General features: G+C 38.5%; 2 protein-coding genes across 2 annotated transcripts; one reads left to right on the forward strand and one right to left on the reverse strand.

Moving 5' to 3' along the window:
• Positions 1-292: 292 nt before the first annotated feature.
• On the reverse strand, positions 293-12,145 carry RO3G_16171 (uncharacterized protein; the record flags this gene model as incomplete). Its single annotated transcript, XM_067670755.1, has 5 exons — positions 293-2,652; positions 2,709-10,267; positions 10,332-10,656; positions 10,724-11,311; positions 11,371-12,145. 5 exons carry the CDS (start codon positions 12,143-12,145, stop codon positions 293-295), a joined length of 11,607 nt encoding a protein of 3,868 aa, XP_067526856.1.
• A 3,004-nt stretch (positions 12,146-15,149) lies between these two features.
• On the forward strand, positions 15,150-16,129 carry RO3G_16172 (uncharacterized protein; the record flags this gene model as incomplete). Its single annotated transcript, XM_067670756.1, has 3 exons — positions 15,150-15,384; positions 15,435-15,704; positions 15,756-16,129. The coding sequence occupies 3 exons, from the start codon at positions 15,150-15,152 to the stop codon at positions 16,127-16,129; spliced, it is 879 nt and encodes a 292-aa protein (XP_067526857.1).
• Positions 16,130-18,551: the final 2,422 nt, after the last annotated feature.

Raw genomic sequence — 18,551 nt, forward strand, 5'->3', positions numbered from 1 at the left:
CTTCGTTTATAATGGATCGTCTCGATGTGTATGTGTGTTTTAATACGCAACAAGCACAGTGCACAAAGACATTTTCATTTTAACAAAAAATAATGTTTCGTGATAAAAAAATGACTTCATGTGAATTTAAAGGCTGAACAGCATTATTTTTATTATACAATTTAAAACTAAAATTTGAAAACTGTAACTTTTTTTACAAACATCATACAAGTTTATTTCATCATTTGGGGAGAATAATGATTATTACAAAAAACAATTTGGCTTTTTTTTTAAACAAATTCTAGTATATAATTTACTGGGCAAGGGCAACAGCAACACTATAAGCACCACTGTGGCTAATAGATACATTGACAGATTTAACACCTGCTTTAGCAGCAGCATCCTTGGCTTTACCAGACAAAACAACCTCAGGTGCTCCAACCTGGTTTGATTTGATTTCGATTTCGTTCAAAGGAGCACCAGCTCCATCTGAGGCAATGTTACCATAAGATGAGATAGCTTTGAAAACAGCTTCCTTTGCAGACCAGCGACCTGTGAAGCTTGCTTGAGGATCAGGACGAGAGTTACAATATTCAATTTCGGTAGCAGTAAAGTTGCGTTCAATGAAGGTAGAGTTTTCAATGTTAAAAGCATTGGTCAATTCGACGTCTACACCAACACCCTTCTTACCAGCTTGTTGTTCGGCAAGAGAAGAAAGAATGTCTTTAGTAACAGCTGCATCACCAATAGTTGGGGTAGCACGGCTAGCAGACTTGTTGGTAAAGTGCCATGATTTCTTTTCCTTGGAGTATTCAGTACGAGCACTAGGATTCAAGTATACAGAGGATTCAAGTTCAGCAGAGTAAGGAGCTTCATTCTTGACTTGAACAAAGTCGGCAACACCTGTAAGGGAATCATGAAGATAACGGTAAGCCTTGGCATAACGTTGAGCGTTCTTCGCCTTGTATTCGGCATATTGACTTTCTTCTAATGAAGCAAGGACGTAATCGGGGTGGATAATCAAGATTTCACCACCTGCTTGACCGAAACCGAAAGACTTGAGTAGACCGGCCTTTAAGCCATCAGTTTGAATAGAACGAGAGGGATATACGATGTATTCAAAGTCTTTCATGACAATATCAACATTATCAGCATTACGATTACCAGGAACAACACCACTAAGCAAACATTGAATCATACCGTTAGCCATCCAAGAAGCAGCAGGACCCTTAGGATGACCAGTCAAGTACTTTTGAGTAATTGCCAAAAGAGCATTACCCTTGGTACGGCCAAGATGTTTCAATTGGGAGTTGAGAACACGAGATTCATTTTTATCGTTAGCCTTAGTAGATGTACCGTGGAATGAGGCAACGTTAATATCATCGATAGTCAAACCATAAACAGCAAGGGCACCACGAAGAGGAGCAATGCTTGGATCGTTCTTAAAGAATTGATGGTTATAAGTACTCAAAGCTTCCTTTTCTTGACGCTTAGCTTCACGATGAATAAAGGTAGTTCTTTCTTCAATCCATGATTCTTCCTCATCAGCAGAGAGTTCACCAGAAGCCTTGAGTTCTTCTAACTCTTCACGCAACATGCTGTATTCGCTTTCAACCCAAGCCTTAATTTGAGCACGGCGAGCCTTGATTTGTCTAGCACGGTAATTGAAGTTCAATAAGGGAGAGGCTCTCTTGTTGGAACTTTCACGAGCAGTGGTCAAGATACCTGCACCAGGAGCGGGAACGGAACGTCCTTCCTTGTCAGTAGCTGTGCTACTGAGAGCAACAATACCGTAAATAGGACAACCGATTTCAATAGCAGTGGCGGCAGACATGAGGACGTGGTTACCAGCACCATGAGATTCCATAAAACCATTTCTGGTAGTAGTTGTAGGACGAGACATTTCGGCAGGAGTACGGCCGTGTTCAAGTTCATCGACGGCATTAGAAGTGGCCTTCATGTTGGCGAATTCATAACTTGATTCTTCAGTGATGTCTTCAGTGGCACCAGCAATCATAATCTTAGCCTTACCAGTCAAAAGAGATTCACAAGCCAATTCAATAGAAACAGCAGAGGTAGCACAAGCATTGACAGGGGTCTTGATAGGACCAGATGAAGAGAGCAACAACATGTTGATCCAAGCAGGCATGGTGTTGATGAAGGATTCTTGAAGGATATCCTTTTGAACAGGCTTGTCAAGGAGACGATCACGGAAGAGACCTCTTTGAGCAAGTTGGCCACCTACACCAGAACCGGTGGCATTACCAATCTCAGAGACGTGGACATACTTGTAGAATTCATAAGGATCAGTGATACCGGCAGAAATAAATGCTTCAACAGTAGAGACAATGTTGAACAAAGAGACAGGATCAACTTGTTCGACAATATCTTTGGGAATACCATAACGAGCAGCATCCCAACCAGTAGGAATTTGACCAGCAACAAGACGATCAAAACGAAGAGCCTTAGGGACATACAAAGTAGCACCCTTACGCAAAATGACACACCAATCACCACTAGCAGATTCATAAATATCAGCCTTATCACCTTGTTCAAGCTTGAAATGTTCAGCTTCTTCTTTGGAACATTCAAATGGCTCAAGATCGTGATCAACAACAATTTCTTGCATTAACATCTTCTTTTCAGGGTTGTAACCATGCATTACTTCGGGTTCTAATAAATTGATGTATTATTTTTCTAGAACTATTAATTTATTTATGCAAACTTACCAATGAAACGAATACCAGAGTGTTCGAGGATTTGCTTTTCATATTTGCTCTTGATATCCTTGTCTTCAACAGGCTCACCAGTCTTGGCATCCATCCAACCAGAGTAAAACTTACCGTTTTTCAAGTTCCCATTGTGGTGCTTGATGTAACCCATGATCCAAGCCATTTCAATACAGCCTTCAAGAGAGAATTCACCATAAGCTTCCATTTCCCAACGAGTTCTAGCATTACCCCAAGGGGAGACTTCACCAAAACCAGTGACAACAATAACTTGCTCGAGATCAAGCATGCCCTTAAGATGACTAAGATGTTTCAAAGACTCATAAGACTTGAGAGTAGGGAAGTCGAACTTCATGTTTGCACGAGGTGTGATCTTGTGAGGTTTGTGCTTACGTTCGGCTTCTTCTCCAAAGACAATCTTGAAGTCAAGAGCATTTTCAGCATCAATAGCTCTGCGGATCTCAGCAGTTTCACGAATCTCCTTACGAAGCTTAGCGCTCACTTCTTGCAAGTTGGTAACAAATTGAAGACCACCATTGAGATCAGCCCAAACAGGTTCGATTTGACAAAGTTCAACAATAGAAGGATGCATGAGACCAAGGATATTGAAAGACATTTCAATAGAAGAGAAAGTTCTGGTACCAAGGGCTTCAATACCTTCAGCAACCATGTTGTTAGCACTCATTAGGCCCGTACCACGAGTCCAACCAATGACAGCACCTGCAATAAGCAAGTAGTTTGACCAGCTTTCAGAGTACCAACGGTTAAACAAAGTCTCAAGAGAGATCTTGGATTCACCATAAAGACCGTCAGCACCAAAAGTACCATGGTTAGGAGACAAAGGAAGAATGACTTGGGCAGGACGAGTGTCAGAACCAATCTTTTGCTTATGGGTCTTGACGTTACCCAACATACGGAGAAGGTTGGTCAACATGATACGATGAGCAAGTTCGGATTTGGAATCAATGGAATCAATTTCACGACCATTTTCGGGAATAGCAGCGAAAGGAATAACAAAGTCAAGATCCCAGTTAAGACCCTTAGGATCGTAAATATATTCGACTAAGGCATCGACATCCAACTTAGAACCTTGGTTGAAGGGAACAAGAACAAGCTCAGAACCTTTGGAGCCATAAGTTTCATAGATAGACTGGAAGTATTTGGTAACTTGAGGACTGAAACGAGAAGTAGTGACAATCACCTTGGCACCACCGGCAATAAGACCCTTCAATACTTCAGAACCAATAGAATCTTTACCTGCACCAGTCAAAAGGACACACTTGTCAACGAATGTAATACCCTTTTCGGCAATTTCGCGCAATACATCAAGGTAAGAGGCAGTAAGTTCATTACTGAATTCCCATCCACTGGGCTCGCTAGGGTTCTTTTTCTTGAGATGCAAGAAAGGCATACGAGAGATACCTTGTTGTGCCTTGAGACGATCGGAAACTTCGGTCATTTCAGAACCAGTGGTCATATCCTTGACGTAGTCGGCCAATTTACGGCAACCAGGACGAGGAACTTCGGCATAACTAATGTCACCCTTTTCAGTGACATCTGTCTTGGGACCAGTGGGGAAACCAACATCTTTGTAGACAGGATCTTCAGCAAGTACTTCAGCACAGTTTTCAATCAAGGCTTGACCAAAATCTTTAGCAAGTCTGTAAGTTTCACCCTTGTCAGTAGCACACTTTTCGACATTATAACGCATAAAGTCAAGCAATTCAGGATAGGCACGGTTCATGACACGAATGCACTTGGCAGTGATCTCACGATCAACAATGGCAAGCTTACCAAAGATAATGTCATACCACATCTCAAGAGCATCTTGACGAGCCCAGTTCCAGTGAGAATCATAACGGCGAGCCTTGAGAGCAGAGAAAGAGGGCTTAATGCCTTCAGCATAAATGTCACCGTGTTCAGTTAACCATAAATCAAGTTCGGCTTGCAACTTGGCGGTAGTGACCTTTTCTTGTTCGTATTTCTTGGCACCTTCGCGCAAATCCTTTTGAAGATATTTGGCGTACAAGTTGAGCTGTTGGTAGATCAAGGCATCTTGCTTAGCCTTCATGGCATCAAATTCTTCGCTGTTAATGACAGCAACAGATGCACCACCAGCTGCACCACCAGCGCTACCAGAACCAGGAGCAGAAAGGGTGATACCGGCCTTCTTAGCATAAGCTTGGGCTACAGAGTCTAACCAGGCTTTAGCTTCAGCTTCAGAACCAAGACGAGAAGAAGGCTCCATTGTGATAGCGATCAAGAGAGCACCTTCAGTACGGCCGCTACCGAGACCATAAGAGTTGGAGAGGTAAGTCTTGGCAGAGTTTAAAGTGAAACCACCAGGCATTTTAGCACCAATCATCTTGGCAACCAAGGTAGAAGAATGCTTACCGAGAGTGCCAGAGAAACCATTATTCAAGGCAGAACCAAGTTCATCCAAAGGAGTTTCTTCGGATTTTTCAGGAACACCATTGTTGAATTCTTTTTGTAAGTCACCAAGAATTTCATTTTGAAGGGTTGATTTACCACCAACCAGATCCTTGATGGCCTTAGACATGGGCACTTCATCAATGGATTTCTTCAATTTTTGAGCAATAACTGCATGAAGAATTTCAGTAGCAGTGACAGGAACATCACTAACAGCAGCAGCAGGACCAGCAGCAGCAGCAGGAGCGGCGGCGGCAACAGGTGCAGGTGCAGGTGCAGAAGCAGCAGCAGCTACAGGAGCAGCGGGAGTAGCGGAAGCGGCAGGTGCAGCTTCAGCTGAAGATGCTTCTTCTTCAACGTTTTCAAATTCATAATAAATTTCCTTTGCATCCTTGGAAATACTCAAGTTTTGACGACGGTTGCTCAAGGCATTGTCATAAGCTTGGTACTTGAGGTTCAAAGTACGAACGGCCATACCACTAAGGGTAGGAGAAGGACCAACTTCGATAAGACGTTCAACTTGGTAGTTCTTGAACAATTGGTCTTGAGTCTCGATCCAACGGACAGGAGAAGCGAATTGATAAGCCAAAAGTTCAATCAAAAGGATATAACCAAGGTGTTGCTGTTGAGCAGGTGTTACATACTTTTCAGGAGACCAGTTCTCAAGCACTTCAGACAAACGAGGACTAGATGTTAATTTGTAAACATCTTCAATATAACTCTTGTCAGTACTGAAGGGAACAGCAGTCAAATTAGGAATGTACTTGGCAGATAATTGGCCAACATCAATATCAGAAGGATCGAATTTCTTGGCCAAGAAAGTACGGAAAGGTGAGACACCACTAAGCAAGAATGAAGAGTGGAAAGGTACGTCAATACCGGGAAGAGGAACGGTGGCAAAACCACGTTCAAGAACAACACGTCCCTTGGCTTGCTTAGCCTTAGTCTTTTCCAAAGCACCATCAATGATTTCGTCCAAGTGCTTCTTGACATCTTCAATAGACATGGTTTCCATCAACTTTTGAATGTCAATATTAGCAGTCTTGATGTAATTCAAGACGTTAGTAAGCACATCAAGATTTTGAAGAGCACCAGCAGCAACATATTGCCAGTTTTCAACGTTAAAGTTGACAATTTCTAAAACATCACCACGACCAGCAATAGCATCAACAACAAAACGAAGAGCAGTATCGTTGAAAGTCTTTGAGACACGAGCAGGGTTGACTGCGGCCATACCATAGTTAGAACGTCCTTCTTCATCACGCTTGACAGCGGATTGCATGGTCATACCACGGTAGAAGACAATGTCAACAAGAGAGGTCAAAGGCAAGACATCACCAACGGAAGCCAAGGCGGCGTACTCACCAAGTGAGTGCCCAGCAAAGGCACAGTTAGCTTGAATCAATTCTTTTGAACGCATGTCTTCAAACGCAGCCTTTTCCATCAAGGTCAAAGCAGGTTGAGTGAATTGGGTGGCAAACAAAAGACCAGTAGGGGAACGGAAAGTGTAGAAGGCAGTACGTTCATTGATGGAGGGGAACAAAGGTAAAGTCTTTGTGGTACCATCAGCATCAACAATGTCATAGGTCATGCTCATGTAATTTTGACGAATCTTCTTACCACGAAGACCACCAAAGTGAACAACCTTTTCCTTGGGGTTGGTGCGGACAATCTCAAGAATAGAGAAGCCATAGTTTTCCATAAAGTGCTTGTCAGCTTCATCCCAAATCTTTCTAGCAATAGGAGAGCTGCCATACAAGGCCATACCCATACCTTGTTCTTGAGAGCCTTGACCAGTGAAAACGTAAGCAGTAACAGGTTGCTCAACTTCAGCTGTACCTTCCACAACCTTTTCATTGTTTTGGTTAAACGTTTCGACCTTGATGATCTTACGACCATTCTTCATACCAGTGTGGTAGAGCTTAGTTTCAAGTCTGTCAGAAGGTAAGACCATACCAACAAACTTGACATCATAAGCAACAACACGACGAGGTACATTATCAGCGGCAAAGATTTCAACAAACTTACGAGTAGAAGCACTAGTCCACATACCGTGAGTAATTGTACCAGGTAATTGAGCGAGGTCAGCAAAGTAAGGATTGACGTGAATAGGGTTGAAGTCACCAGATACATTTGCATAAGGTTCGTTGGAGGATGGAGCAAGAACAACAGAAGAGTAAGTAGATTGGCTAGGCATGACAGAGTAACCACCATTTTCAAAGAAATGGGCTTGTTCAATCTCTTGAGCGTTACGCTTCAAGTATTCAATAACTGGATTACCATGGCTTTCACCAGATTCATATTCAACCTTGGCGATTTCAACAAATTCCTTGGTAGATACTTGCATAGCAACAGTACCATAAGTCTTGACACTAGCATAAACATTCTTATTCTTATACTTGAGTTCAGAGTTCAATCTGAAAACCAATGTGCTACCAACAGCAATCTCATGCTTTTCCAATGCATCAGTCCAGTGCATCCATTCTTTAGATTTAAGAACAGCAATATCCTTAACATCCTTCACCTTCAACTCCATGGGTGTTTCGGTGTTGCGTTCAAAGGTGTACTCAAAATCATTAAATTGACCACGATATAAGAATTGACTGGTGACTTCAAGCACAGGCTTACCATCACGAACAATAGTACCCTTGACTTCGACAATCTTACCAGAGTCAGTGTTGATAATACCGTTGATGTAAGCATAAGTATCAACAACGTCGCCAACCTTGAGAAGTTCAGAGCCATCGAGGAGACGGTAGCCGTTAGACATGTGGACGAGTCTCAAAAGATCACCATCAATAACCTTGGGGAAGATGGCCTTGATAATAGCCTTCCATCCTACAACGATGGCAAAATCCATAGGAGCATAAACAACCTTTTGACCACGGTCAATAAAGATTTCAGCTTGGTTGCCAACAACTTGACAGAATTCCTTGACTTCGGGTGATTTAACAGATTCGCCGGTGCCAATTAATTTTTCAGTGACTGGAATGTTCAAAAAGTCATCTTTGTGATCAACACCATACCAGAGCTTGTAGTAAAAGTCCTTGATGCGATCATTGCGATCATGCATAACTTCGTGAATAGGAGCATAACCCAATTCAGGCTTGTACTCGAATTGCAAATTGAATGGAATAAAGTTGGCTCCTCTCTTTTCAAAGATGTTGAGGTTAATTAAGTTGCCAGAGACAGTAACTTCAATAGATGTAACAAATTCCTTGGACTTGTCAGTAGCGCTCCAGGGACGCTTATCTTGGACCTTCACACTGGTAATGTGGTCTTCGGCATCACTGGAAACAATAACCTTTTGATCAGAACGAGGACGGAAGATACGCTTGACAGGGTTATCAATGAAACGCTTGCCTTGAACGATGAAGGGAGAAGTCAAAAGAGCGCGAAGCCAGTTGTACTTGGGTCCAGAAATAGCCTGGAGCCATTGAGATTCGTCAACAGGGCTAGAGCTGGTTTCATATATACGTTCATTACCAGAGACGGATTCTTTTACATTGGAAGCTTGAATAGGCTCACCACCAAGATATTCAACTTGAGGAATAGAGACGTCCTTGTAGTAGCGCTCCTTTAAGCTTTCAATGTGGCTGTTGTAAATATCACCAAGGATTTCAGCAACGGGTTGATCGATACGAGTAGCATATTTGGCAGCGACAGGACCGTGAAGAATACAAGTACGTTGGACATCTTGATCAACAACGGCACCAAGATCTTCGGATTGCCATAAAGAATCTTTCTTGAACCAGATGTCAAAGTCCTTGTCCATGACAGGAATAAAAGGCACAGGCTTCATAGCAGGGCTCTTACAAAGAGCAATAAAGTGAAGAACATCTTCAGAGGTCAAGAGTTGAGTTTCGGCATCAGGGAATTGGGCCAAGAATTGTTCAGTAAATTCGTAGGGAGAATCCAGTTGAGCAAAGTTTTGAAGCATAGAAGGTGCTTCGGTACGAGTGAAACGTTCTTCAACACGACGCAAGAAATCACCAACCAAGTTACGGAGAGAGATATCAATCCATCGGCCTTCATGTTTGACATAAAGTAAAGTAATTAAGCGATAGACAACTTCAGAGTAGGTCATATCTTGAAGATCAACTGCTTCACCAGTCTTCTTTTGACCGAACCAAACCTTTTGGAAATCAGCATTCAAGCGCTTAATAATGTAATCCTTCTTGGCCATAAGAGCTGGCAAACGCTTTTCCTTGGGTAGGGTAAAGATGCTTTCATCGAGTTCTTTCCAAAGACGAACACCACGAGTAGCAACTTTATGAATAGGTTCACCAAGTTCAGAAAGCACAGTGATAATACCACCAGCGGGGCCTTTGTAGGTCTTTTCCCAATCAGCATCATTTACACCAGGTGCATCAACCATGGCCTGCTTAGCAGCAGGTGAGGCTAAACCTTCCTTGGCAACCATCATACGGGAGCCAAACAAGACACCATCAAATGGCATAGGAGGGTAATCGAATTTAACAGACCAATCACCAGTAATGTAAGGCAAGGTGTCGTCAGCACCACCAAAGCCAGAACCGGCAACAAGAATAATGTTGGATTGACGACGTATGGCAGCATAAGTTTCAAGAATAGGTTGATGAGCATCTTCAAAGCTGTGGTGACCACCAGCACGACCACCAGTCCATTGCATGATGACGGGCATGGTAGGGTTAGCAGCAGCAATGGCTACGACTTGACGAATAGTATCAACACTTCCTGGCTTGAAGGCAACATGACGGAGACCAGCAGCTTGCAAGTTTGTGATAATTTCGTTGGCTAATTCAAGAGAAGGAACACCAGCGGCAACGGTGAGACCTTCCATAGGGAATCCTTCTTTACGCATGACTTGAATCAAAGGATATTGGAAACCCCATTGACGAACGTTCAAAAAGATAATGTTCAAGTTGATACCCTCACCAGGACGAGTAAGGTTCATGATTTTATCAACCTTTCCACGAAGCATCTTTTCATTGAAGTGTCCACCACCAGCAAGTTCAACATGATAACCTGCATTCATAACGGCTGCAACAAATTTCTCGCTGACAGTAGAAGGTGTCATACCAGCAACCATAAGTGGTGGCTTACCCAACAAGCGGGACATCTTTGTATCAACATGAATGCGTCCATTGCTAAATAGAAAAAAAATTAAATTGTTATGTTTGGCTTACTATTTCTTATTCTATTTTCTTTTACCTTGACGTTTGAACCAATTTAGGTTGGAAAACCTTGGCCCAATCTTGAGAGTAAGTAACGGCACGAATATCAGAATCGAAAAGATCGGCCTTGTAGGAAAGATCACGGTTGCTTCCTTCAAGAGCACCAGCCAATACAATTTGCACACCGGTACCTTCCTTGTTACGGTAAGTTAAACCACCAATACCAGAAGTTCCACCTGGTCCAAAATCAATAATATGAGTCAAATCCTTGGTTGCAATAGCGCTTTCCCAATGAACAGGGTTTTCACAAATGAGTGATAATAATGATTTGGTAAGGTTGTCAGATTTACGAAGATCTTCGCCTATTAATATTACAATAAAAATCAGAAAAAAAAAAATTCTACAAGCATTCCTTTTGTATAGACGTACCTGAGTCAGTAGCATAAATAGGAATTTTCATTTCATTTGCATTGAAGCAGAGATTGTGTTTATCGGCATCTTGCAAAATAATAGATACGGCAGATTTCAAATATGTACTATGGAAAGGAGCAGTGATAGGCAAGAAACGAGAAGAGAACTTGATCTTTCTTTGAGAGTAAGGAACACGAGATTGATCAAGGCCTGTGGGTGCTTTCAATTTACGCAGAGCAAGATTCAAACCGTATAAAGACTGTGGAGGACCAGTGCAGACAAAAGAGCGAGGACCGTTGTGCAAGGTGACTTCGATTTGACGCTCAGGGGCAAGATGAGAGTTAGTTTCCTCAAGGTGTTTCAAAACTTGGCTTTCACGAAGGCCAGTGATGGCCAACATAGGAGTAGGATTGCCTTCATTATTATCAATTGAATCTTCCAAAACAGCAGGGTTTAACGTAGTAGGAGGGAAGACTTGTTGAGCACGAGTACCGATCCAGAAAAGAAGACCCAATGCCTTTTCAGCATTTTGAATAAATTCTTCTTCAGTGGATGAAGCAGAAATAACTGCAGAACTAATAACACCTTGGCTATGACCCGTAGTTCCTAAATTGGAATACTTTAATCATCGTTTCTCCACATAACCTCTTTTTTTTTTTTCTTACCTTCAAATAAATCACGAATCTTGGCAGGAGTCCAGCCAAGTACACGGATCATGACATAGTAGTGGAGAATTTGAGTAAGACCGATCAAAGGAAAACTGACGGGAGCAGAAATAAAGTATTGGAGATCAGGTCTTGATTCGGGATTATCCAACCAACGCATAATATCCAAGCCCTTTGAGTGAAGAACACTAGCTTCTGGGCTACGAGCATATTCACCTAATACAATAGCCATACGTTCCACAAAAGGCTTTACAAGGCCTTGATAGGTTTCCCAAATATCGGCAAGCTCATCAAAATATTCTTCAATGTTACCTTGGCCACCAAAAATGGCAAATAATTTGGCATCACCACGATTGGCAGCTTCAAAGAGAGCTGATTTGGCAGGAGCTGCTTCTTCAGTAGACAAAACATTTTGCTCTTTGAGAACTACGAGAGCAGAGTAGTAAGCTTGAATAACAACCTTTTTGGATTCAGAAGGTAAAGAGCGAGTGGTGGCATGAACATCGTTCTTTTTAAGGTATTGAGTACAAAAGTCGATGAATAATGTTCTGGCAACCGGCAAAAACTGAGATTCTGTTGAAGCACGGGTTGTGGTGAAATATAAAAATTTTGCAGCGAGTTCGATTTCAGTAATTTCTTCTACATTTTCATCGTCGTGAGGAAACTCTTCTCTAAGCTGCTCAGCAGGAACCCAAATATCGGCAGGGACGAGAACAGAAACCTCTGTTGTGTTTTGCTTTATAGATAAGGGACGAAGTACTTGTTGATTATCCATGATTTTAAAAGTATATTAAAGTAGTATAAAACTATAAGTGCGTATATCAAGGAAAGAAAAAAAAAGTTATGATCTTTGCTCTATTTTCCGTAGTAAATCAAGAAATACCTTTCTGTCTTTTGTAATATATAAAAAGTTATGTAACAAATGTATGATGTTGTATATGATGTTGTATATGTAGAATTAGTTTATTATACACACAAGAAAAGCCAGTTGAATTTAATTCGTTCTTATTTTTGTTTCCCCAAACAAAAAGATACAAGAAGAATAAAATGTAAGAAAAAAGAAGTAATTAGATTTCTTTAACAAAAAATCTTTTGACCCCCATCAAACTTCGTAGACCAAATTTGGATGGCTGGTAGGGGCAGAGATTAATTTGGAGCGGCTGTATAATTGTATTATAAATTTGTATTTCACCCCAAAACTAACTTTACATTTTGTAACTCACCTGTCAATTATCAAGCAGTTATGTACTACCTTCTTTCCTTGGTCTTTTATCTTTTATCCCCAAAGCTGCATACTTGATACAAGCAGGGTGAATTGAATAGTATTCTTTCCATACTAATCATAGAAACTGTAGCCACATATTCTTTTTTATTTTATTTTTCTCATTCAGACTATGAAACATAGCGAGCTTTGTTTGAAGAAATTGAAAATATTTTACAAGCCTCCTTTTATGATTCTCTTTTGACACATTGATTTCCAATCAAATGTTCCATAGAAATCATTTTGAAAGACCGATAAAACTTGATTTATCAACAGCAAGCAATTGCTTTAGTCATATATTTGTGCATTTCTTCTTAATCAGTGAAAAAAGATAAAATCATTTTTTTATTAGACTGATCATATTTTTTTAATATAAATCATGTTATTCAACATTAAAGTATGCTCATTGTTCTTTTTTGCTTGTATGACTGGGGTTAGAATAAATGAGGAGATCATACGTGTTAACATGAAACGCTTAAACGTATATGAGTGTTTTAAATGACAAATTAAAATACAAGCTTTATATTTTTTTTCACACCCCAATAGCCTAAACAATGGGCCGTGCAAAAAAAAGATAAATTTGAGCTTTTGGCTTTGTTCTAAAGTTTAAAATTTTTTTTTGGGGTAATATTATTTTAACAAATCAGAATTGAACTTTTATTGTATCCGATTCATGTTTTTTTTTTTTTTTTTTTTGTATGAATATCCGATTCATGTTTAAAAGTTTTTTTTTACCATCACAGTGTTTTCGGACTTTATTGACAGATTTGTGCTTCCTCTTTGCCAAATCTAGAAAACCCTTTGACATGGTAGAATTAAATGATTTAATGCAATTGAAAGTTTTGACTTGTAATTAAAATTTTGCTATATTGGTTGAATCCATAAAAATTCTTTTTTATACTTCAAATTTCATATAATTATTTTCAAATTAGTAAATGAGCAAAAACCATATTTAGTTTGTATGATAAATCGTCAAGACTTGCAATTCTCCAAAAATGCCAGTTCAAATAAGTTCACGGATATTAATTACTGCTATACATCAAACACATAGTTATTAGCAAATTACCTTCAACACAAGACAGAAAACATAGAATAGACAAGAGTTGAGATTGAAAAAGAATAAGGATGAAAGCTTGTCAGTTAAAAAAAGGCAGAGAACACTTCCAATAAGACAGTCAGTAATATCGATAAACAGACTAAAGAACCAATGCATATAAGCTATTCAAAGAGCTCAATACCCGATGGTTGCACCGTTTTACTTTGTAATAATCTAAAAAGATTCAATGAGGATATATAAAAAAGCTTTCTTTGAAAACATTCTTTTTTTTTATTGGAATAGTAAAAAAGGACTACAGTGTGCCATATAGTTAAATTTATTGAAGTTTTCAATATTTTTTTCAATAGATATAACAAGAATGTATTTTTTATTATTATGGACAATTGCATAATCCATCACGCTGCGCTTGTTGTGGATGCAATAAACAAGTGGGAGTACAAGACTTTATTTATGCTGTTTATTTCATATTCTTAAATCCTATAAAAGAATAGTGAGCCAAAATCAAAGATAATTTTAAGAGAAATCCTTTCGACAAAGACTTTAAACCGCCTAAAAAATTTTCAATGGTCCCATTTTAGATTAAAATGTTCTTTTCTTCCTCTTCTTACAAACATGTATGTTATGTCCTGCATAGCATCTTTCGTTTTTCTTGCATGACAGTTCTTTTTTTACCTTTTTTCATACTGTATAATTATTTTATTGTTATATTTGCTTTTATGAACTTTATTAATCCAAATCGGAGGTAATAATATATAAAGTATCCTTTTTTTTTTTTTTTGTTTGTGTGTATATTGAAACATGTACTTCAAGGCTAAAGGAGTTTCTCTATACCGGGGGTTGAAATTTTCTTTTCTTTTCTTTTTTTTTTGGTCTGCAAATGAAGTTGTGTATATTGTTATGTTTGTGCTATATGTTATTGAATACCGTAGTAGCCGACCTACCAAATCCAGTATTTTCTGAAGTATCATATATTGTAAATACGTCAAAATCAACAGATTTGTACAGTGTTGTATATTCAACTGCAGCTACTGTAAGTTGTCAAGACTTTCAAGCTGTTTTACTCAATTCAAAAGAATATACTCAAATTAATGTAAAATGCTTAACAAAAAAAAAGGAATAACTAATGTAATTTGTTAATAGAGGGTTTTATTAGATTTTGGATATAGCTGCCAGAATACAACAGTAGATATAGTTCAACGATTGAATTATAATTCAACAAATTTATTATTAATGAAAACTATGGAAACAATTGCTTTAGTCAAAAGAGGAATTTGTAATTGGAGTGAGAAGATATCCGTCATCAACAGCATATCGACAGCAGGTCAAATGAATGTTACTGCTGCATTCATTTATGATAATCAATTAGATCCGGATGTTTCAGTAAAGACGTCCTTATATCAAGCAACAATCACTTTTCCAACTTATTCTACGCCACTTCCTTCGAATCGATCCGTATTAAACATGACAGATAATGACCTAACTCAATCATCCATTGGTGTTTATTTTATTCCATATGCTTACGGAAATACACTGAAAAGCAAACTCAACGATACATATAACCCTTCTAATCCAAACATCCGAACTCTTTGGTCAATTACCACTTATTTTCTGCAGGATGATTCTTCAGATGGATTTCTTGGTTCAATAAAGGGATACTTGGCATACATTATTGCACTTGCTGCCATCTTTTTAATAGGTATTAAAAAAAAAAGATAAAACGTTTTAAATTTTTAATACGTATATTAGGTATTATTTTCTTAAGATGGTGGAGAATACGCCGATTACGAGAAGATTATCCAAATGATCTTACTGGCAACAACAATATTCATCTTCATCAAAGAGCAAGCCAAGTAGATCCTCTTCCAGTAGATATTGTCAATGCATTACCTATAAAGCAATACGAACCAGGTTTAACAAAAAATGTGAATTGTGCCATTTGTTTAGATGACTTTTTGTTGGGAAAAAATGATGTTCGTGTATTGCCATGTGCGCATGGCTTTTGTGTATTATGTATAGGTAATTCGGGTAAACCCCTTAAGCGTATATATTTTCTTATTCTTTTTGTAGATCCTTGGTTGACACAAAAATCAACACTATGTCCAATTTGTAAATGGGATTGTTTACCATCAGAAGCACGTCAACAGAGAGAAGGCGCCAACGATGAAAGTGCACATACAGTTTCTATAGCTGATTCATCCATATCTATTGTTACACAAGTACACAATGATCAAGCAACTGAACAACGTGATACAACAAGCCATTTGACTGCTGGAAATAGCAGTATGAATGTAATCATTTCACTGCCTGATGATAATCCTTCTAGCAGTGAACATATAAGGAAGCCAATTTCTCCACATACAAATAATCGAGACTATAATGAAGGCAGCTCTTCTACTTCAACAGAAGAGAAAGAGAGAATAACAACCGAAGCTAATCACTAATTTAATAACTTGTGTATATATATGATTCATTATTTTTTGTACTTTAACTTATACTGTAAAGCAAAATATTATTTAATACATACCTTTTTTATACTTGAAATTATATTATGATTTGAAAATGCTTGACAATTTCCCTCAGTTCAGCATTTTTTAGCAGCAATATAGAGAGGCTAATTATTTCCAACTCATGTCTTGAATCTATTTTAATCATTCTTTCATCTATATTTTCAACTTTATGGTACCTTTAACATAAATGAAGTATTGTATTTTTCCATTTTTCAAATTTAGCGTGAACTCTAGGTCTGCGCTATATCTATTGGTTTTTTCCACTAAGTTTGCGTGCTTTATTTTTTATTGTATAAATTATGGTGTTTTTGTTTTGCATACACTGTATTTTAGCTTTTTTAAACCAATTAACTTTGGCACTTATCTTTTTAATGATAGAACTAAGCAAGTAAATAAAAAGCACTTAGTTTTTTGTAGTTGCCGCTATTTTAATAACTCTAAATGGTACTGAACGTAGAGGTCCAGCAAAAAAATTTCTAGTTTCGATATATCAGTTCATTATTGTTAAACCATCATCAATGGATACCGTACTTCTTGTAAAAGATGCTGGCATTTACTTTGTAACCCTCATTTGATGTTTCCTCACACATCACCCGTATGATATTCGAGCATTCCAGATCTTATGGTAACATGAAAGACCTCCATCCACTAATCCTCATGTTTAGTGCTTTAGATTCACCTACCGAAAGCAACCTGACAACATCACCACAAGCTAGTCTACCCATTCCCTTCAAGGATATATGTGAAGAAGACCCACAAGAGAAATTCAAATTTAGCAAATTCCTTCAAGTACAAAAAGCTTACCATTTCTTTGAACAAGATTTCGTTTTCAATGGTATACAATTCAAAAACAGGCAATATTGTGGCTCTCTAAGTATTCTCTAAAAAAGTCCAAAATGCTGTTTCTTATGGATATCTTACCTTCAAGCCATTTTTTGCATCTTTATTGTCATCTGTACCGAACGACCTTAATTTTGACAATGAAGACGGTCCAATTGAATTAAGTATCAATCTTGATCTATTCACTGAACAGATGAGCTATGATGATATCAATATAATAGCAATGAAGAATCGTTAACTAAAGACAGTGCTCAGCTTTAACTCTAGTTCACAAATCACAAGTGTAAGTAACAATAAATGGAAAGCTTTTATCAGTAGTTGTATGCACCATATTCCTAGAAGCGTATGGTGCAGACTTTATAAAAAATCATTCATTCGATACAATCTGTACAGAACCATTCCAGCAAATGCAGACGACGAATATTGCCAACTGTGCAAATTACCAGAAACAGAGTAGTACATATTCTCTACTTGGATTCAAAAAAAAAGACTTGTGGAAAGCAGCTTCCAAGAAATACTTGTCAAATCCTAAAGATCCTAACTGCAGCTTCAACATTTCAGGATTTATTAATACTTAGACTACCCAATTATTATATTTTACATTATCATGACAAGTTCATAATATATGGTTCTTTGGATACAGTCATCCGATTCATATAGAAAACACACAGACAATAATTCTTTGAACAGATTCCTATCTTAGACGAGATTGTCGTCAATCAAATTCAGAACGAATCATCGAAGCTATCTGCTTTCAATTCTCTATGTTAATGCTTTTTGTATTTTTATAAGCCATTGTTTAACAAGTTTAAACAGAAGATTAAAGCCTGATCCTTACAATTGTACACGCTTTTGGGAAAGTGAGCTGAAACTATCAGTAATCTTATTTATTATACTATCTGTTATTTATGTAAATATAACTTTTATAATAGATTCATTTTGCTTTCTGCTTTTGAAATTTTACTCAAGAAAAGATGCTTATGAGAGCTGAAACAATGAGATACTATTCTAATAATCCTATTACGTTTAAAATTTGATTTTTATTTATAAAATTAATGACCATTTTGAGCGCATGATGTCTAATATAGCATCGTTTTCGCCCTGGTCAGATCAATAAAAAGTTTAATGGAAACTAAAAACCCCTTTGGGGATCAAGGGTAAAAAAGATATGGGAGGGAGAGTGAAGGAAACAAGTGAATGTCACTAGTGAAGGGAAGAGGGTAGCCAATCGAGGAATCTTTGCCCTGGTTGAAATGGCGGTGACGGTTGGTCCTTACGATGGAATAGGTAGTCAAGTTCATAAAGTATAGTACAGATGGCCGGCCAACGAATAAACCATGGAGAGGCGGAGTGAGATGAACATGGTATTCTGTTTGGTAATCTGTTGAGAAGGAACGATAGAGGACCTTGGACTGTTTCTGGCATTTGTAAGCGGTGGTGCATATCGAGACATCTTACTGCGTGTTGTTTTGTAAGAGGTCTGGGTAGGATGTCTGGACAGGGTTCTAGTTGCCGC

Source organism: Rhizopus delemar, genomic scaffold, assembly GCF_000149305.1.
Source record: "Rhizopus delemar RA 99-880 supercont3.19 genomic scaffold, whole genome shotgun sequence".
NCBI classification, from domain to species: domain Eukaryota; kingdom Fungi; phylum Mucoromycota; class Mucoromycetes; order Mucorales; family Rhizopodaceae; genus Rhizopus; species Rhizopus delemar.